Source organism: Mastomys coucha, unplaced genomic scaffold (assembly GCF_008632895.1).
Source record: "Mastomys coucha isolate ucsf_1 unplaced genomic scaffold, UCSF_Mcou_1 pScaffold22, whole genome shotgun sequence".
NCBI lineage: Eukaryota > Metazoa > Chordata > Mammalia > Rodentia > Muridae > Mastomys > Mastomys coucha.
Genome location: NW_022196905.1, coordinates 185,827,337 through 185,837,563, shown reverse-complemented (window position 1 = coordinate 185,837,563; position 10,227 = coordinate 185,827,337). Strand labels below are relative to the sequence as shown.

The 10,227-nt window shown below is 38.2% G+C and overlaps 1 protein-coding gene across 3 annotated transcripts in view; it reads left to right on the top strand.

Moving 5' to 3' along the window:
* The first annotated feature begins 490 nt into the window (after positions 1 to 490).
* Tlr3 (toll like receptor 3) overlaps positions 491 to 10,227 on the top strand; it is a 13,687-nt gene continuing 3,950 nt past the window's right edge. For 2 of the 3 annotated variants that reach the window (XM_031339655.1, XM_031339653.1), the window contains exons 1-5: positions 979 to 1,116; positions 1,559 to 1,745; positions 2,925 to 2,995; positions 6,701 to 7,153; positions 8,950 to 9,141. In XM_031339655.1, the coding sequence (XP_031195515.1) occupies positions 6,710 to 7,153; positions 8,950 to 9,141 (636 nt within the window). In that variant the 5' untranslated portion in view covers positions 979 to 1,116; positions 1,559 to 1,745; positions 2,925 to 2,995; positions 6,701 to 6,709. Of the gene's footprint in view, positions 578 to 978; positions 1,117 to 1,558; positions 1,746 to 2,924; positions 2,996 to 6,700; positions 7,154 to 8,949; positions 9,142 to 10,227 lie in introns of those variants that run through there. The other variant, XM_031339654.1, reaches the window with a different exon arrangement.

Below are 10,227 nucleotides of genomic sequence, written 5' to 3'. Positions count from 1 at the left end.
AAGACAAGTCTTAAATTATAGAGGCACTTATCAGGCCTTCCTAATGGACTCAGAATCAAATTTCGCTTCATGCTGATATCCACTTGGTTAAAGCTATCCAAGTCAAGAGTCAGTGTCGGAGAGGACCACAAAATGGCTGATTCTCTGTCAGGAGACTGGTCCCTCAGAGTCTGGCAAGCTCTTCTGTGGAATGGTGTCAGAAGAAGTATTAAAAAAATGCAGCCTGACCTGTTCTCAAAGAACCCACAGAGGTGAAATCTTGCCAAGACTATCAACACTTTGTTGGCATCCGGGTGGATCAATACAGAGAACAATTATTTACTGAGGACAGCTGCTTGCTTATGGTGTTGAGTTAAAGATATTACAAACTGAAAGAAGAGTGTAACCTCGAGCCAGGTAACCACAGGTGATAAGAGAGGCAGGGAAGGGCAATTTACACTAGGATACAAAGTTACTTCTTGCTTTTGGTTTGGTGCCATTCACTTTTCCACTTTCACCTCAGCCATAGTCAACAAAAGGAGCCATTGCCGTGAGCCCTCAGACATTCCCTCTCTAGGCTTCAAGACAAGGAGATCAGGTCTGGTGTTCTTCCACTTCTTGTCTTATTACTTTTCTCATGTATGTGTGTGTGTGTGTGTGTGTGTGTGTGTGTGTGTGTGTGTGTGTGTGTTTTACTAAAGATCAACCTGGCTGAACTATGTCATTGCTCATCTGTAATGAAAAGAAAACTGAGTTCATTCCCTTGCACTTACATTTCTTTAACCAATTAGACTCATCCAAGCTAATTGAGGAGGAAGGAGTTAATCAGAGCTCTTCTCTGACCAAACACATTTGATGGCTACTGATGCCTTATTTGTGGATTCTGTAGAAAACTGGGCCTGCCTGACAAGACACTCAGTGCTGAATGGAACTCCTCCCTCTCCCCTCGCACCACCCTTCCCCCACTGTTATTTTCCCCTCTAGTTGTTTCTGGGAGTTTCCTCATAGTTGCTTTTGAGGCAGGACCTCCTCCTGTGTCAGAGATGTCCGTAACATTTCCTGCTGGAAAACTGGATGGCCATTTTTACTTAGAGATTAAGTTCGACTTTACTCATTTTGTAAAGAAAATAAAGCGAGGTAAGCGAATAACTTTCACTTTGTTTAGGCATGTCCCGTTTCCCACAGGGCTGGTCCCTGTCGGCCCCTCCCACTATGCCTGATCCCCCACCTGCACTCTGGCCCTCTGGGTCGCAGTCCCAACCTCAGACCTTGCACTACTCATATCACCCAGGTTTGCAAGGATCTGAAACTCACTGCAGAGGACTTGACTCTGAAGCCAGGAACTTACTGACTTCCAGAGTTCTGCTCACAGGGAGCAACGGGTTCCTCTGTTTACACTTTTCTCCCTAAAGGTCGATTTGTGACCATTTCAATGAATTCCAGGAGGTCCTTAAAAAGAAACCACAAAGGGGTGACAGTTTAATAACAATTTAACTATTTCGCTGAAAATAACCTGTGTTTAGTTAACTATGCTAGCCTTTCTCCTCTTTCCTTTTTTAAACTTCAGTTTCACTTTCAGGCTGGAAGGAAATGTCTGATTTAAAAACAAAAAAAAGGCTGAATGAAAACTAAGGGGATACAGGATCTCAGGCTGAATCAAGCCAGAATGTGCTTGGCTTTTGAGGTTCACACACCTGTTCTCTATCTGGGAAATAAAACTGCCTGAATCAAAATCACGCAACAGAGGAAGACAGAGGAGGATGCAGGTATGGGGCATGGGGGCAGGGGGAGGCACCATAATTCCCAAGGCAAATTTAGCAACAAAATCTGATTTCTATGATGACATGCCAATTTTATGCAGCAATTAAAACAACAGCAACAGCAACAAAAAATACTTCCTCTACGGACGTCTCTTCTTGGAAAGATGCTTCAAGAAAGCTTCCAAAGTGACTTTGTAAAGGGCTTTAAAGAGGGGGTGAGGGTGGCTCTGAGGGGCGCAAGGGGTAAACAAGATCAAAATACGTATGTATGTATAGTATACAGTATAAAATCATCAAAGAGTAAGTAAAAGGATTCTATTATATGGTAATTAATTAAAAAGTATTAAAAGATAATGCTTTCTAAAAAATTGCACCTTTGCAAAAACAAAAACAAAAAAAAAAAAACCAAAAAACAAACAAACAAAAAAAACAACTCAAAAACCTCAGAAGGTTAAAAAGTCCTTTATATTTACTGGTCTAGAAAGGAAGATCTGGTATTCCATGACAATATTCTTGAGAAAGGACGAATTCTCAGACATTTCTAGGAACTGGCCAGTCACTTTCTGTTACAGAATAAAGAAAGGCGGCAGAAGAGGAGGGCAGGCTGTTCAGGAAGTTGTATAGCAAGGCCAGAAACCAGGCCGAGAAATTATGGACTAGTTTGGAGAAAGCAGTCAACCTTCAACATATGGAAGTTGTCATAAGTTCGCCTAATGACTTTATAATGTGATTAGGTGTTGACACGTATCTAAATGTTTTGAAAGCTTTCCTTTACTATTAACTATAAGTTACTTATTAACTCGTGTTACTGATGAAAAGATTTTCATTAAGAAGGATCTCTTTCCATTGGAAATGATTGATGATAGGATCTCCTTACAAGCTGTTTAGGACTTGTCTCCCCCTCCCCCTCTCTTTCTCTCTCTCTCTCTGTTTGTGTATGTGGTCACCATTCTGAATTCCCTTACATTCTAGTCATTCATGACCTTGTTTTTCACACAGCCTGCTTCATTAGCACTTAGTGGATTTTGTGGGAGTTTTTGTTTGTTTGTTTGTTTGTTTTTGTTTTGTTTTTGTTTTTTTTCACTCACAATGAAGTATGTTTTCAGATTGGGACTGTCTTTCAGTTATTCAGGGATACAGTTTGGAAATGCATTGGTCCTTAGTAATTCTAATTTCTATTTACAGCCTTTCCAGGAGGGGGAGATGTTACCCAAGTAAGGAGTAGACTATGATACAGGGATTGCACCCATAATCTGGTAAGTAGGTAGAGGTGAGAACAGTACTGTGAGGGAAACTTATTAGTTGTCTGCCTCTACTTTGCAAACTGATTTGTAATGCAAACTTTATAATAGGCTCACATGCATAGAAAAAAAATCAGTAGATAACGTATGATCACTGGGCGTCGTGATGCTATGTGACTACATCTTGCAAACTTCCCCTCAGCCATGGAGATGCTCTAAGACCACAGTGAGTGCCTGAGAGCATCAGGAGTATCTAACCCTACATACAGATTCACCTGTCCATACATGCCTGTGATGGAATTTAGTTTATAAATAGACATACGAAGAGGCTAATGATAATCAGAAATAAGCCCAGTTTTGATATTACAATCTAGTAAAAGTTATATGGTTACTCTCTCTCCCTCTCTCCCTCTCTCTCTCTCTCCTTCTCTCTCTTTCTCTCTCTGCCTCCATTCATCATTGTACTATAGTAATATTTTGTATCATGGCTGCCATAGTAACTGCCAACATAGAGTGAAACTGTGTTAATGGGGGACCGCTGTGGTGTGAGATTAGATAACCTTGTGTGTAAGAATTAAAAGTGTTTGTGTTTAGGAAGAATGAAAGATTGATGCGGTGGGTGGGAGGGGGACTTTTTTAAAGCATTAGAGTCCTATGTTTCTTGATTTGAGTCATGAGTCCACTGACCCAATCATTTATCAAAATTCAACAACTTGTTCATTTATGGTTTGTGTACTGTTTTGCTTGCTTTTAAAATATAATTGATAAAATAAACACCAGTCAAGGGTTGGCCTGGTGTGTAAAGCTAAACTTATATCTAAGAGGATAAAATAGAAAGAAGGAAAATGTAGACTCAAGATGGGGACCATATTATACAGAACGACCAATGCCTTCTTGAAAGTAATTCCAGAGGAGAGACTATCGAAAGAGAGGAAATTATCATAGAAAAAGACGTTATAAAAGTTGAGGTGAACAGGAACTCTAAGACTGAAATAGGTAGTGATAGGGACATTTCGAAGGAGAGACATAACTTGAAATGCTCTTGTGAAATTTTGCATTATCATATTTAAAGAAAAGACATTAAAAGAGAAATATAAGTGAAAGACATGAAGTGAAACTATTAAGAAACAAAATGTTGTGTAAAGGAAGAGAGATGAGATGAGATTCAGACCTATCAGCAACTCTGATGAGTAGGAGACAGGAGAATGGTGTTTTCATGATTTTTGTGTAAAATGTAATTTTTTATTTATTTTTATTTTTATGAGTTGTCTTCCTGCATGTGTGTATGAACACTATGCACATGCATTGATGCACATGGAGGCCAGAATAGAATGCAGATTCCCCAGAGTTACAAATGATTGTGAGTGACCAAGTGGGTGCTGGGAATTGAACCCTGATCCTTTGCAAGAGCAGAAAGTGCTTTCAGTTGCTAAGCCCCATGGTGTGTATTGGAGGTTAGTATTCTTGCATTAAAAAAATCATCATGAAGACCATTCTTTGTTCAATTAATATATGCTAATAAAAATAATAAAAAGAAGTCTGTATTTCAAGTGTACCCTATATATTAAAATTATTGAAGACATAAACAGGGCAGTGGTGGCTTGTGCCTTTCATCCCAGCACTCTAGAGGTAGAGGCAGATGGATCTCTGTAAGTTTGGGGCCAACCTGGTCTACACAGTATGTTCCAGGAGAGCCAGGGCTACAAAGAGAAACTGTGAAAGAAAGAAAGAAAGAAAGAAAGAAAGAAAGAAAGAAAGAAAGAAAGAAAGAAAGAAGGAAGGAAAGAAAAAAAGAAAGAAAGGAAGAAAGGAAGAAAGGAAGGAAAGAAGGAAGAAAGGAAGAAAGAAGGAGAAAGAAAGAAAGAGAAAAGAGAGAGAAAGAGAAATTATCAAAGATAAAAATACAAAGATCAAATTTTGAAAGACCTATCCTATGGATTTTGTCTGTAATGTACAAGCAAATGCTTCAATTTACTTCTTTTCATTCTTAAGCCAAATACTCCTAAAAATGACCTAAGGGCATCTCATAATCTAGAACTTTCCTTTTGGTTTTTAAAGTAATATTTGGCCTCTGGAGTGATCTTTGTCACTGTCCAGGAAGAATGCAGATTGTCACAATCTGTGAGGTGAGCCACATGCAATTCATGCTCAGCCAGTGTGAGTAAATGTGAAGCTTTGGGCTCTCCCAGAGCATTCATGAAGTCCTTTATATTTCAAGTGCTCCACTCACTCGAGTGTTTCTTCCACTGTCATCTTGTAGAGTACTTAGCTGTATCTCATGATAAATTTGGGTTTTTCATTATAAAGTGAAATATAACAAGACAGAACTTAGCATAACCATGCACTCTAAACTCATGATGTTCTTACTTCAGCCAATTAATGGTTTTGACACCACATTGCCGAGGACTAAAAGATCAACTTGATTTACATCTTTTAAGCCTCAGTTACCTTTGGAGGATTTCACCTAGCTCTGAGAAATGAAAATTTGCCAAAACTACAACACAGAAGCACCATGTTTAGAATGCAGGGTCTACACTCTTCCTGGTGTCCCTCTAAGTTCTGCTGATTCTTTAATGGCTATTGACTGCTACAAACATAAAGTTATGAATGAGATTTCTTAACCTTAGGCTTTTCTAATTCACCTAGACATAAAGATTCGATGCTTAATCATAGTCACAGGTGAAAATCCCTAACATTTCCTCTCTTGGCAATGTCAACCAATCCTATGCTAACAGTTATAGGGAAGTAAGAATGGAAAGGTGTGGTCAAAACAAAAGCTTGAGTCTTCTCTGCCACAAGGTGAGGCAATGAGAAATTCTGTGGAGTCATCTGATCAAGAAATACAGTTTCAGACACATTCTTTTAAATCATGAATGCAACACTATATTAAATGATGCTAAGCATAACTATAGAAAAGTATTTAAGAAAATGAAAGAATGTTATAGTTAAACTCCTAACATTTATAGTAAAAAAAAATGTGCTTCAGATCATTAACAATGTGGCTGAGCCTGAGGGACATCATGATCAGTGAAAGACATCAGATGAAGAAAAACAAACATCACATGTTCTTGTGTGAATGATGAACTTTGAGAATTATAGATCATTGGTTACTGGAGGTTAAAAGAGTGTAGGAAGAGAAGGTGGCTGACAAATGCAAGAGTGCAGCTGAAATGGAGGAATGACTTGGATTTCTATGCTTAAAAATAATTCATTGTAGCTAGTAAAAAGGTTTGAGAATGTTCTTAACAAGAGACATTGATAAGTATTCAAAGTGGTGAACATGAAAATCACTCTGGTGTGCTTGTTATGCATCATACACATACTGAAATTGTCATTCTGTCCCAGAAGTATGTGTAATTACTATGTGTTGATAAAAAAAAATTTCAAGAGGAGATTTCTGTCTAGAGTTGACTGACTTGTAGATGGCTTTAAAAATAGTAATCATAACAATAGATAAAATAAAACAACCATGGTTATAAGGAAATGCCATGATTGAATTCCTTATCTTTATAGTGGGAGGAAGAATGAGAAAGAAGAATATGCAGATCACTTCTTATTGATGCTATTTGAATTATTTATACTTGGTGCATCATTTGAATGCTACATACTTGTATGGCGTAAAACTTATCAACAGATCTCATATAGATGTGGGTGACAAATTTTAAAAGGATACTCCAAAAGATATAGTAATACCCATTACTTCTTATATTTTCTTTATAGGGCAGAATCATGAAAGGGTGTTCATCCTATCTAATATACTCCTTTGGGGGACTTTTGTCCCTATGGATTCTTGTGGTGTCTTCCACAAACCAATGTACTGTGAGATACAACATAGCTGACTGCAGCCATTTGAAGCTAACACACATACCTGGTGACCTTCCCTCTAATATAACAGTGTTGAATCTTACCCACAACCAACTCAGAGGATTACCACCTACCAATTTTACAAGATACAGCCACCTTACTATCTTGGATGCAGGATTTAACTCCATTTCAAAACTGGATCCAGAACTATGCCAAATACTCCCTTTGTTGAAAGTATTGAACCTGCAACACAATGAGCTATCTCAGATTTCGGATAAAACCTTCGTCTTCTGCACGAACCTGACAGAACTCCATCTAATGTCTAACTCAATACACAAAATTAAAAGCAACCCTTTCAAAAACCAGAAGGTAAGAGGAGTATATTCATTTTGTCCTAAGGAATGCAAATATTATCTAAAGTTACCTGACATTAAGTTTTCAAGTTACTCATGGAAGTCTTCATAGCTATCAAAGCAAGAAGATAGAGTCAGATCAACCCCCCCATCATGACTGCTGGGTCCACCTGTACACACATGGGCATTGTGTTTGTTACAGTCTTAGGTCAATTCGAACAGGAAGAAATCTTCTCTTGCGTGGTCTCATTTGAAACAGGACTTAAAGAGAGACATCATGAGCAGACATGCATATGACTGTCCCCCAGGGGACACAAAATGGTACTGCTAAATTTAGAATGGGAAGTAATAAGAAACACAATGAGTTCAAGTTCTCACTTCAGTAAATGAAACAAGTTGATAAAGCAGACTGTTTTACTAAAATATTACCTACCCTTTGGAGTTTCAGGAATCTTGGAACATTACCTTTCCAATGATTTCTGCTTTTTCCCTTTTAAAATTGGCTTAAAATTTTAAATATGTGAAAAACATTTGTTGTTAGCTAGTAATACCAGCAACTTTTAAGTGCTTCATTTAAACCAAAGCCATCTGTAAATCAGTTATTTTCTTTATTTACTTATTGTGCCTCAAACAAAATAATTGGGTGCTGTTCCTTCTCAGATGCCGAGGACATAATGTACAAATTTAAGTGTGCTGAGAAGGTTGGTAAAGCGATATGTTGGTCAGTCTCTGAGATTTCTTAAATCACGGTGTGTATTTCAATGCAAATGTCTCAAAGTCTGATCAGAGAAATTACTAGAGAAATACAATTTTTCCTTTTTAATGCATAAAAGTAAGCCTTATTCCTTTGGTAAAAATTCCATTGGACTTTTCCCTAACCTACCAGAGGTTTTCTTTTTGCCCAAATTTGAAACTTACAGGCAGACTTCCTGTTCCTCTGGCTTTTATGATTTTCCTGATCTCTTCCCAGAGGTTCCCTGAGCCTTGGCTGTAGGGATTGTGTTTTCTTACAGGACTATCTTCTTCTTCTTCTGTAACTAGTTTCCAAGGTCCATGCATTACAATTATGTTTACTAAGCCTAAGTACTGCTATCTCTTAGAATGCCAATAAATGCTTATTATAAATAAGTAAATGATCAGTTGTCCTTAGATCATAAATAATAAGCTCAAGTCCTTAAACTTGCTAAAAGAAGGTGACTTATGAGGAAACTAAATCCTTGTAACAACGAGTTTCTAATTGAAATAGTTATATTACTCGCTCCACTCTATCTTCAAGCCCCTCCCGGCTCCCCAGCTCCCCTCAAATTCCTTCTGTGATCCCCACAACTCTTGTGGAAGATGGATAGCTTCTTTTTCTTTGATTATTGTTGTTACTTGTGCTGTTGTTTGTGTGTCTGTAGTTTCAAGGCTGACTGCTCAGCATTGGATAACCTAATAAGGGGCTCATCCCTAGGACAGGCTACATTTCTTCTCCCAGGAGTCATTAGTAACTTGTATTTCTTTATCTAGGGATGGGTTCTCTAGAAATTTCTGCTCTTCCATGTAACATAGCTCTTGATATTACCACTTTCCTGGTCTTGTGTATGCAGCCCCATCTAGGAAAGACTTCCTGGTACAAACATTGAGGAAGGATGGGTGAAAAGACTCTAACAGCAATGGTATATTTAATTACAATAAAGATTATCATGCCTTCAAAACAACAAGGAGAGATCAGTCGTTTTCCCTTTGAGATCCTACCAAAGCTCACACGTTGGAGGGAGTTGCTTCTGGTGTCAAGACTCTAATGTGTATGTCTCTATTCTTTACTCTCAGAATCTAATCAAATTAGATTTGTCTCATAATGGTTTATCATCTACAAAGTTGGGAACTGGGATCCAACTGGAGAACCTCCAAGAGCTGCTCTTAGCAAAAAATAAAATCCTTGGACTACAAAGTGAAGAACTTGATTTTCTTGGCAATACTTCTTTACAAAAATTGGACTTGTCGTCAAATCCACTGAAAGAGGTAAGAGGTAAAGGTGGCACGACTTCCTCTCTTCCCTTCAGGTGTGTGCAATCCCCGTGTTGCATAGATGGAAACTTAAGGTTTCTAGTGATATAAAATTGCAAGCTTGACTGTGTCTAACAAATCTGTCAACACTTGCTGCTTGAGGCCATTGACAACTTACTCAAAAACAATTTGAGAAATTATCAGTGGGTAGGGTTAATTCTAATCCCTGTTCCACTGTGGAGATATCTTTTGATTTTTGAAAAGACACTGATTTTAATTTTCTTAACTATATAGTGAAAATCAAACTCTTCCTCCTGAAATCTCTATAAGAATTAAAACACTATTGTCACCAAGGGCTCAGGCTGCAGACTTGGGTTGGCCACTCTTTCTAAGGCTTTGTCTTTTAGTAATAATGTGATCAGGTAGGTTATTCAAGGGAGCTGTGCTTCAGCCTTCCAATAACACTACCTCATAGGCCTATGCGGCAAAAGAATTTAGTAACACATTTGGCATACAGCAGTTCTTAGTATTAAAAAAAGTCCTGTAATGGAGCATTTCTCAGTATCTTGCTCTTCTGTGACCCATTGTGAACTATTGCTGTATACAGCTACCTACTTCTTAGATGTAGTTTATTCCTGTGCACCCATTGAGTATTGCTTATATGTGTACATGCTTAGAGCTGACCACAGGGTACTGGATAACCAATTAGGGGTTCATTCCTGGGAAAGATTGGCTGTCTTTCCCTCACTAGTCATTAATTGGCTGAAATACTTCATCTGCCTCTCAGTGCTTCTCAACCTTCCTAAAGCTTTGGCCTTTTAATATAGTTCCTCATGTTGTGGCCACCCACCCCAAGCCATAAAACTGCTTTCATTGCTGCTTCATGATTGTCATTTTTATGAATAGGTAGATAGATAGATAGATAGATAGATAGATAGATAGATAGATAGATAGACAGATAGATAGATAGATAGGTGATAGATAAACAGATGATAGATGATAGATAGAAAGATAAATAGCCAGGCGGTGGTGGTTCACACCTTTAATCCCAGCACTTGGGAGGCAGAGGCAGGCGGATTTCTGAGTTCAAGGCCAGCCTGG